This window comes from Eleutherodactylus coqui, chromosome 6, assembly GCF_035609145.1.
Source record: "Eleutherodactylus coqui strain aEleCoq1 chromosome 6, aEleCoq1.hap1, whole genome shotgun sequence".
NCBI lineage: Eukaryota > Metazoa > Chordata > Amphibia > Anura > Eleutherodactylidae > Eleutherodactylus > Eleutherodactylus coqui.
In genome coordinates, this window is record NC_089842.1 from 191,625,799 (window position 1) to 191,637,046 (window position 11,248).

At 46.4% G+C, this 11,248-nt stretch overlaps 1 protein-coding gene across 3 annotated transcripts in view; it reads left to right on the forward strand.

Moving 5' to 3' along the window:
* Positions 1–11,248, forward strand: part of FMN1 (formin 1) — a 374,657-nt gene that overhangs the window by 266,547 nt on the left and 96,862 nt on the right. For all 3 annotated transcript variants that reach the window (XM_066608501.1, XM_066608502.1, XM_066608503.1), the window contains 3 exons: positions 4,624–4,685; positions 4,931–5,019; positions 5,294–5,423. In XM_066608501.1, coding sequence (XP_066464598.1) covers positions 4,624–4,685; positions 4,931–5,019; positions 5,294–5,423 — 281 coding nt within the window. The remainder of the gene's footprint in view (positions 1–4,623; positions 4,686–4,930; positions 5,020–5,293; positions 5,424–11,248) is intronic.

The window sequence follows — 11,248 nt, forward strand, 5'->3', positions numbered from 1 at the left end:
TCTTACTGTATATTGCCAGCCTCTCTGCTGTCGGAGCCTATCCAATGTGTCACCTCATGCAGTACTGGCTTTAGCCAGCATATAGCGCCATTGTAGAGCGGCAGAAAAAGAGTAAGCCCCCTAGGAAAACCAGGATACAAATTGGATTGGAAAGAGTTAAAATACAGGAAAATGCAATACATGCAGTTCTTTAAAAGGCAGCCAGTTAAAATTCATGGTAATGCAATACCAAATTATTGTATTATACTGCATGAGGGATCAAATGATTGCAAGTTAAAGTCCCCTGTGGGGACTAATAAAAATCAATAGAAGTTAGATTTTTTTTTAAATTATTATAAAGCTTAAAAATCTAAATTGGTATTACTTAGAGATGAGCGAGCATACTCCGAGCTTGATGCTCGTTCGAGTATTAGGGTGCTCGAGATGCTCGTTACTCGAGACGAGCACCACGCGGTACTCGTCTCGATTAAATGAGCACTGACCATTGAATTCAATGGAGCCGGCAATACAGCCGGCTCCATTGAAAGCAATGGGCTGCCGGCGATCGCGGGATGAATTGTTGGGAAGGGCTTAAATATATAAGCCCTTTCCTGCAATTCATCCAGAAATGTGTAAAAATAAAAAAAAATATATACTCACCTTGTCCCGGCAGAACGATGTTAGCCCATTGAATTCAATGGAGTCGGCAATGCTGCCGGCAATCGCGGGATGAATTGTCGGGAAGGGCTTAAATATATAAGCCCTTCCCTGCAACTCATCCAGAAATGTGTAAAAATAAAAAAAATATATATATATATACTCACCTGGTCCCGGCAGACGGAGTTCAGCGCGGCCAGCGGCAGTCCTCCTTAACTGCTCTGAACAGCTGTGAGTAGTATTCAGCAGCCGGGGATTTAAAATCCCCACCTGCTGAATGAGCTGCCTCTAATTGGTCACAGCCTGACCAATCAGAGGCAGATCTCACTCACACACCCATTCATGAATTCATGAATGGGTGAGTGACTGCTGCCTCTCATTGGCTCAGCGCAGGGACCAATCTGATTGTTACAGCTGTGGCAGAGGAGAACGATCTTTATGCTGACAGTGCGGGGGTGGGGGGGTCTCACTCTTGCCGCTATTGTGGCTTAATAGTGGGACCTGGGAACTTGAGATGCAGCCCAACATGTAGCCCCTCGCCTGCCCTATCCGTTTCTGTGTCGTTCCCATCACTTTCTTGAATTTCCCAGGTTTTCACAAATGAAAACCTTAGCGAGCATCGGCGATATACAAAAATGCTTGAGTCGCCCATTGACTTCAATGGGGTTCGTTACTCGAAACTAACTCTCGAGCATCACTGAAAGTTCGACTCGAGTAACGAGCACCCGAGCATTTTGGTGCTCGCTCATCTCTAGTATTACTACATCTGTAAAGGTCTAATTTACTAAAATATCACATTGCTAATCCTGCATGATTGACTCCATGACAAGAAAAAGAAAAACAATGGCAGAACTGCATTTTTTTGTTCGCCCTGTCTCCAAGAAAAAAAAATTGAATAAAAGGCTAATAAAAAGTCATATGTTCACCAAACCTGTGCCAATACAAACTACAGGTCACCCTGCAAAAAAAAACAAAAAACAAGCCCTCACACAGACCAATTGATGCAAAAAGTTATGGGAGTCAAAGCATAGTGGCAAAAAAAATGTTTAAAAAACCAGCTATTTTATTTTTAAGTATTACTATATAAAAATTAAATTTGGTATTGCTGTCCTTGTACTGACCCACAGAATGAAAACATGTCATTTTTACTGCACAGTAAGTACCATAAAATTACCCCCCTCCCTTCCTCCACATGATGCAATTGTGGTATTTTCCCCCTTTGCCGCACTTAGATGTTTTTAAATGTCTTTAAATACATTTTGTGGTACATTAAATGGAGCTATTATAAAATAGAAATCTTCCTGCAAAAAACAAGTCCTCATGTAGATGTGGCCAGAAAAATTAAAGTTATGATTTTTTGAAAGTGGGAATACCAGAACTGCAGAATGTGACCTTAATGACCTTAGTTGTGAAAGGGTTAGGCAATATATTAGGTAACTGACTACATAATGGGTTTATTGCTTTGGGCAACATCCTCTCAACAGGACCTGCTACATACTCTGCGAAGTGGAGCAGCTTCAAACCTTTTATAGCCAGATCCTTGTAGATTTCTCTGCTATATTTTAGTTTCAGCCCACAACCCCATTCTTCTGCACTGGCTCCTGTTACTTTTGGAGCCTGATACTAATCTATCATCTGTCTGTATCAATGGCTGGTGTGGAGTTTGATTGGACTCTGTGGTGGAAACTGCCTATAGCACAGTTGTCTACTATTGGGCTCCCAAAGCAACGTGAGTAATTGAGGGTGAATGATTGGGGGTACCAAGGCAATAACAAACAGCGGGCACTCTACTTTATAGGCATGCAGTCTGCTCCACTTGTGAGAGGAGTGTAACATGTCCTCTTTAATCACTAGGTTTTCTACACTTCACAATTGTTAGATATTTACTGTTGTCGAATTCTGGGTGCTGGGAGTTTGCGGTTGTGGTTAATGAAATGGAATAACTTAGATTTAGTGCAATTTTGCACAGGTTGTACTTGTGTGTCTGTAAAAGACTATTTAATTCATTTTTGTGAGCAAAACTAAATTTGGCCATACACACAAGTTAGTTGTTTGGCCTGCTGTTGAGTTTCCAGACACCAAAATATACATGCACATTTGGCTCAGATAAGTGTGCAGGTTTATTTTGTTGGCCAGTGCAGAGTAAGCCGCTACCGGACCCTTCTCTCGTGGGAACAATGTAGCAGGCATGTTGAAGTCCAACATGGCCAAGCCTTCTTTTGCTCCAATATCTGCTGCCAGGATAGTGGCAGTCATACACTTAAAGGGGTTGTCCCGCGCCGAAACGGGGTTTTTTTTTTTTTCAACCCCCCCCCCACCCCCATTCGGCGCGAGACAACCCCGATGCAGGGACTTAAAAAAAAAAACAGCACAGCGCTTACCTGAATCCCCGCGCTCCGGTGACTTCTATACTTACCGGTGAAGATGGCCGCCGGGATCTTCTTCCTCCGTGGACCGCAGCTCTTCTGTGCGGTCCATTGCCGATTCCAGCCTCCTGATTGGCTGGAATCGGCACGTGACGGGGCGGAGCTACACGGAGCCGGCATCCTGCACGAGAGGCTCCATTGAAGAAAGCAGAAGACCCGGACTGCACAAGCGCGGCTAATTTGGCCATCGGAGGCCGAAAATTAGTCGGCACCATGGAGACGAGGACGCCAGCAACGGAGCAGGTAAGTATAAAACTTTTGATAACTTCTGTATGGCTCATATTTAATGCACTATGTATATTACAAAGTGCATTAATATGGCCATACAGAAGTGTATAACCCCACTTGCTGCCGCGGGACAACCCCTTTAAGATTATAGCTGCTGAAACTGGCTGGTTTAATAAAAATGCCAGATTAAAGCTAGGCTCCGTTTCAAGACTACATCCTCAATCAGACTGACGCCTCAATAATTTATTAAGGGAATGTTTGTCTCAAGCTGCTTGAATTAATCTGCCTGTCAATACTCAAGGTCATTTATATAGTGACATGTTGCCACTATTAGACCATTATCAGTAACTTGACCGATTTAAAAGTACCATCCTACAAACTGTTTTATTGGGTGCGCTTTTTTACATTTACCTAATAAGAATAGCAGTACTATTAGTGTTTGCAATATAATCCTCTTTCTGTTCTAAAATATTGGCAACCATCTTCCTTTACTAGTTAAGGAGGCTCTCCATTTAAATGTATTTTTAGAGGAATCTGATTAATGACACGTTTAGAAGGAACTTCTAAGGAAGAACAAAACGTATGCAGCGCTCTATAGGATAACGTGATGTATATGTGAAAAAAGGACACTGGTTGTACAGAAGGGGCAAAACACATCTGATGATGTAGTGCTAATAAATGAACAGAACTCTACTGATGCCTACTACAACTCCGTTTGTAGGTACCTAAAGGCCCATTTAGACAAAACGATTATCTCAAATTCGCACAAAAGCCATCTTTTGAGCGATTATCATTGCGCCTAAACGCTTGGCTATCACACACTGTTCATTCATCGCTCATTTCTAGCCAGCTAGAAATGAGCGATGAGCCTTATCAGTGCCACATGCTGATATCTCAGCGGGCAGTGCTGATGGCATTCTTTCAGCTGGCAGTTCTCTCAGCAGTATCCCACTCTGCCTGTATAACTCTTCAGTAGCTAATTAGCTACTTGGAGTTATGCAAAGATGATCACTCAAAGCGGTCACTCAAACTGTCCTTTTAAGCGAATTTTGAATGATAATCATTCCGTGTAATGGGCTTTAATAGAAATAAGAAACACAAACTATAGGGTGTTACCACAGGAAGCAAGGGTTTCGCCCAGATATAGTCAACACAATTTGAAGGGGGGGGGGGGGGGGTCATTTTGTGGGTAAAGCCAACCCCTTCACTAGTGTGAACCATGAAATACATTTATTTACAGCTTTTACCAATGACCAGATACATGTTGTATAATTAAATCTTTGGATCCTTTTATGTCCTTTTTTTTTATAGCCTGTGATTTTTCTTTCCACAGCGATCCTAAATGTAGATGATTCAGTTGTGGATCTGGAAACCTTAGAAGCTTTGTATGAAAATGTAAGTAAATTTTGGCTTTAACTAATGTATAGGAATTCCCTTCTTCATATAGTGCCCACTTCTGTAATTACATAGGTATATTCATATTTGCTAAAACCAAGCCACTGAAGTGAATGTGCAATAATAAAACTTCAGAAGACAGAATTTGCTCAATTTTGGATTATTTTTCTTTTATTTAGCGATTATATTACTTCAGAAATTAGGACAATTTAACGTGCCTTTTTTTAATATAATTTTGTATTCAGAGAGCTCAGAAGGATGAGCTAGAAACGATCAAAAAACATTACGAGACCTCTAAAGCCGAAGATGTGAAGCTGCTGGACAAACCTGAACAGTAAGAACAAGTCATCTACTCATTGTCTCCTAGTATTATGGGTAATAATGTTATAGAACTATGTTTATACCATTAGTTTGAGTATATAGTATAAGCATAACTATATGATTGCCACATTTTGGGTGTTGGTTAGATAGATATTAGCATTAATCGTCATGTACTGGGTTTTGCATGTTTTCTGCTTAATCTAACTTTTTTCCTGTGATTGGATCACATTACTTGCATTGTTTGTATGGCCCATGCATTTCAATAGTGTTTTCATATTTTTATCCAGGTTCTTGTACGAGTTATCTCAGATCCCAAATTTTACAGAACGAGCCAAGTGCATAATTTTCCAATCTGTCTTTGCTGAGGGCATTTGCTCAATTCATAGGAAAATAGACATTGTCACCCGAATCAGCATGGTAAATATTACTGACCCCCCCCCCCCCCCCCTCCACTTCACCTGATGTCATTTCTTCTCTCTCTTTTTTGAATTCTCTTTGCTCTCACTGCCTTTACTCCGCTGCTAACTGCTATTGATGATTTATTTGTTATATTATCACTTTTCAGGATTATTTAAACTTTATTTATGATTGCTTATTCAAGCTAAACTGAATAAGAGGTCCTATACACCAAAAGGTGTTTTTACTGTTGGATTTTGAAATACAGGAGAATTTGGATTTTACCCTATTTTGTCCTGTAGTTGTCTTTGATAGTTTGTGCTGCGACACCAGTTTGTGGCGCCTATATCTGGTTGGCAGCACCTCCTTATTATCCCACACCTGTTTTTATTCCATGGCCTCAACGTTCTATTTCTGGCCCCATGTGTACTACCGGTTTGCTTCACCCATTTTTCCTCTACATCTGTCATCAGTGTTACTGAATGTCATTCCTCATAAACCCTGCCTGATCATTGGGCACTCAACACAGAACACGCAGAACGGGACTGTTTATTGTTTTGCAATATCACCTTTTTTTTCCATTTTGACTTTTGTCAGTGAAAAAACAAATTAAAGCAAGGAACCAAGTAATTCTGATGAGTCTTCAAAAACTGCTCCAAAGGGTTTGAAATGCTTTGCCAATCAAAAACATTCTTGCGCATGCAATTTTCAAGAGATTTTACTTCAATATATTCTGTCTTGTTGGGTGTTAATTAGAGATGAGCGAACGTACTCATCTGAGCTTGATACTCGTTCGAGTATTAGCGTGTTCGGGATGCTCGTTACTCGTAACGAGTACCACGCGATGTTTGGGTTACTTTCACTTTCCCCTCTGAGACGTTAGCGCGCTTTTCTGGCCAATTGAAAGACAGGGAAGGCATTACAACTTCCCCCTGCGTCGTTCAAGCCCTATACCACCCCCCTGCTGTGAGTGGCTGGGGAGATCAGGTGTCACCCGAGTATAAAAATCGGCCCCTCCCGCGGCTCGCCTCAGATGCCTTGTGACATAGCTGAGGGACAGTGCTATAGTGTTGGAGCTGCTGTAGGGAGAGCGTTAGGAGTTAGTGTAGGCTTCAAGAACCCCAACGGTCCTTCTTAGGGCCACATCTAACAGTGTGCAGTAGTGTGGAGGCTGCTTTTAGCAGTGTTGCACTTTTTTTTTTTTTTGCTATATCGGCCGTGCAGAGCATTGCGCCCTGCAGTAATACTACAGGGACAGAAGTGGTGGTTAGGCAGGGAGAGTGTTAGGAGTTAGTGTAGTCTTCAAGAACCCCAACGGTCCTTCTTAGGGCCACATCTAACAGTGTGCAGTAGTGTGGAGGCTGCTTTTAGCAGTGTTGCACTTTTTTTTTTTTTTGGTATATCGGCATTGCGCCCTGCAGTAATACTACAGGGACAGAATTGTGTAGGCAGGGCCAGAAGACATCTTAGAGATTGAATATACGCAGTGGTCCTTTTGCAAAAAAGATTTGAAAAAAATCTATTTGGCCTGCCTGTCACTCTGCTCAGTGTTGTGGGTCCGTGTGTGCTGGGGGTAAAATTTCTCCAAATAAATACGCAGCCAGCTAAGTGTTACAGCAGGCTTGCACAAAATTATTTCCTGCCTCTGAAATCACCGCTCTGTTGCACTTAATAACAGACAGTGCAACACTGCAGTTCCGTGACACACACATCAGGGACAGAATTGCGTAGGCAGGGCCAGAAGACATATATAGATTGAATATACGCAGTGGTCCTTTTGCAAAAAAAGATTTGAAAAAAATCTATTTGGCCTGCCTGTCACTCTGCTCAGTGTTGTGGGTCCGTGTGTGCTGGGGGTTGTAGTTCTCCAAATAAATACGCAGCCAGCTAAGTGTTACAGCAGGCTTGCGCAAAATTATTTCCTGCCTCTGAAATCACCGCTCTGTTGCACTTAATAACAGACAGTGCAACACTGCAGTTCCGTGACACACACATCAGGGACAGAATTGCGTAGGCAGGGCCAGAAGACATATATAGATTGAATATACGCAGTGGTCCTTTTGCAAAAAAAATTTGAAAAAAATCTATTTGGCCTGCCTGTCACTCTGCTCAGTGTTGTGGGTCCGTGTGTGCTGGGGGTAAAATTTCTCCAAATAAATACGCAGCCAGCTAAGTGTTACAGCAGGCTTGCGCCAAATTATTTCCTGGGGTTCCGTAAACGAAGTCAGCCTCCAACCCCAGGCCAATAAGCGGCACATTTAATTACAGCGTTCTGTTTCTGCACTACTGCTAATACACCATGCTGAGGGGTAGGGGTAGGCCTATAGGACGTGGACGCGGGCGAGGACGCGGAGGCCCAAGTCAGGGTGTGGGCACAGGCCGAGCCACTGCGGTGGCCAGGGGTAGAGGCAGGGCCAGACCGAATAATCCACCAACTGGTTCCCAAAGCGCCCCCTCGCGCCATGCCACCCTGCAGAGGTCAAGGTGCTCTACGGTGTGGCAGTTTTTCACAGAGACGCCTGACGACCGACGAACAGTGGTGTGCAACCTTTGTCGCGCCAAGATCAACTGGGGAGGCACCACCACCAGCATGCGCAGGCATATGATGGCCAACCACCCCACAAGGTGCGACGATGCCCGTTCACCGCCTCCGGTTTGCACCACTGCCTCTCCCTCTGTGCCCCAACCTGCCACTGAGATCCAACCCCCCTCTGAGGACACAGGCACTACCGTCTCCTGGCCTGCACCCACACCCTCACCTCCACTGTCCTCGGCCCCATCCAGCAATGTCTCTCAGCGTAGCGTCCAGACGTCGCTAGCGCCGCAGTTTGAGCGCAAGCGCAAGTACGACGCCACGCACCCGCACGTTCAAGCGTTAACCATGCACATTGCAAAATTGATCAGCCTAGAGATGCTGCCGTATAGGCTTGTGGAAACGGAGGCTTTCAAAAGCATGATGGCGGCGGCGGCCCCGCGCTACTCGGTTCCCAGTCGCCACTACTTTTCCCGATGTGCCGTCCCAGCCCTGCACGACCACGTCTCCTGCAACATTGTACGCGCCCTCACCAACGCGGTTACTGCCAAGGTCCACTTAACAACTGACACGTGGACAAGCACAGGCGGGCAGGGCCACTATATCTCCCTGATGGCACATTGGGTGAATTTAGTGGAGGCTGGGACAGAGTCAGAGCCTGGGACCGCTCACGTCCTACCCACCCCCCGAATTGCGTGCCCCAGCTCAGTGGTGGTATCTGCTGGGGTGTATGCTTCCTCCACTAAACCCTCCTCCTCCTACGCAACCTCTGTCTCGCAATCAAGATGTGTCAGCAGCAGCAGCACGTCGCCAGCAGTCGGTGTCAGGCGGCGTGGCAGCACAGCGGTGGCCAAGCGTCAGCAGGCCGTGCTGAAACTACTCAGCTTAGATGATAGGAGGCACACGGCCCACAAACTGCTGCAGGGTCTGACAGAGCAGACCGACCGCTGGCTTGCGCCCCTGAGCCTCCAACTGGGCATGGTCGTGTGTGACAACGGCCGTAACCTGGTGGCGGCTCTGCAGCTCGGCAGCCTCACGCACGTGCCATGCCTGGCCCATGTCTTTAATTTGGTGGTTCAGCGCTTTCTGAAAAGCTACCCCCACTTGTCATACCTGCTCGGAAAGGTGCGCCAGCTCTGCGCACATTTCTGCAAATCCCACACGCACGCTGCCACCCTGCGGACCCTGCAACATCGGTTTAATCTGCCAGTGCACCGACTGCTGTGCGACGTGCCCACACAGTGGAACTCTACGCTCCACATGTTGGCCAGACTCTATGAGCAGCGTAGAGCTATAGTGGAATACCAACTCCAACATGCGCGGCGCAGTGGGAGTCAGCCTCCTCAATTATTTACAGAAGAGTGGGCCTGGTTGGCAGCCATCTGCCAGGTCCTTGGAAAATTTGAGGAGTCTACCCAGATGGTGAGCAGGGATGCTGCAATCATTAGCGTCACCATTCCTCTGCTATGCCTCTTGAGAAGTTCCCTGCAAAGCATAAAGGCAGACGCTTTGGAATCAGAAACGGAGGCGGGGGATGTCGCTGGATAGTCAGAGCAACCTCATGTCTATATCTCAGCGCGTTGAGGAGGAGGGGGAGGAGCATGAGGAGGAGGGGGAAGAGACAGCTTGGCCCACTGCTGAGGGGACAGATGCTGCTTGCCTGTCATCCTTTCAGCGTGTATGGCCAGAGGAGGAGGAGGAGGACAGGGAGGAGCATGAGGAGGAGGAGGAAGAGACAGCTTGGCCCACTGCTGAGGGTACAGATGCAGCTTGCCTGTCATCCTTTCAGCGTGTATGGCCAGAGGAGGAGGAGGAGGAGGAGGAGGATCCTGAAAGTGATCTTCCGAGTGAGGACAGCCATGTGTTGCGTACAGGTACCCTGGCACACATGGCTGACTTCATGTTAGGATGCCTTTCTCGTGACCCTCGCGTTACACGGATTCTGGCCACTACGGATTACTGGGTGTACACACTGCTCGATCCACGGTATAAGGAGAGCCTTTGCACTCTCATTCCCGAAGAGGAAAGGGGTTCGAGAATGATGCTATACCACAGGGCGCTGGTGGACAAACTGATGGTAAACTTCCCATCCGACAGCGCTAGTGGCCGAAGGCGCATTTCCGCGGCCCAGGTAGCAGGGGAGGCGCAGAGATCAGGCAGCATGTACAGCGCAGGCAGGGGAACACTCTCTAAGGCCTTTGACAGCTTTATGGCTCCCCAGCAAGACTGTGTCACCGGTCCCCAGTCAAGGCTGAGTTGGCGGGAGCACTGTAAAAGGATGGTGAGGGAGTACGTAGCCGATTGCAGCACCGTCCTCGGTGACGCCTCTGCCCCCTACAACTACTGGGTGTTGAAGCTGGACACGTGGCCTGAACTCGCGCTGTATGCCCTGGAGGTGCTTGCTTGTCCTGCGGCTAGCGTCTTGTCAGAGAGTGTGTTTAGTGTGGCTGGGGGAATCATCACGGATAAGCGTACCCACCTGTCAACCGACAGTGCCGACAGACTTACACTCATCAAGATGAACAAAGCCTGGATTTCACCAGACTTTTCTTCTCCACCAGCGGACAGCAGCGATACCTAAGCAATACGTAGGCTGTACCCGCGGATGGAAGCATTGTTCTCTATCACCATCCAAAACGTGGACCTTTTTGCTTCATCAATCTGTATATAATATTCCTCCTCCTCCTCCTGCTCCTCCTCCTCCTGAAACCTCACATAATCACGCCGAACGGGCAATTTTTCTTAGGCCCACAAGGCTCAGTCATATAATTTTTCTAAACAATTTTTATACGTTTCAATGCTCATTAAAGCGTTGAAACTTTCACCTCAACCAATTTTTATTTTAACTGGGCTGCCTCCAGGCCTAGTTACCAATTAAGCCACATTAACCAAAGCCATTAATGGGTTTCACCTGCCCTCTCGGTTGGGCATGGGCAATTTTTCTCAGGTACATTAGTACTGTTGGTACACCAATTTTTGGGGGCCCTCGCCTACAGTGTAATCAAATTAATTTTTAGCCCACCTGCATTAAAGCTGACATTACCTCAGCTGTGCTGGGCACTGCAATGGGATATATTTATGTACCGCCAGTGGGTTCCAGGGAGCCACCCATGCTGTCGGTCCACACGGAGTTGTAACTGCATGTGTCCACTTCTAAAGAACCCCAGTCTGACTGGGGCATGCAGTGTGGGCCGAAGCCCACCTGCATTAAGCATGACATTACTACCTCAGCTGTGTTGGGCAATGCAATGGGATATATTTATGTACAGCCGGTGGCTTCCTGGCACCCACCCATGCTGTGGGTCCACAGGGA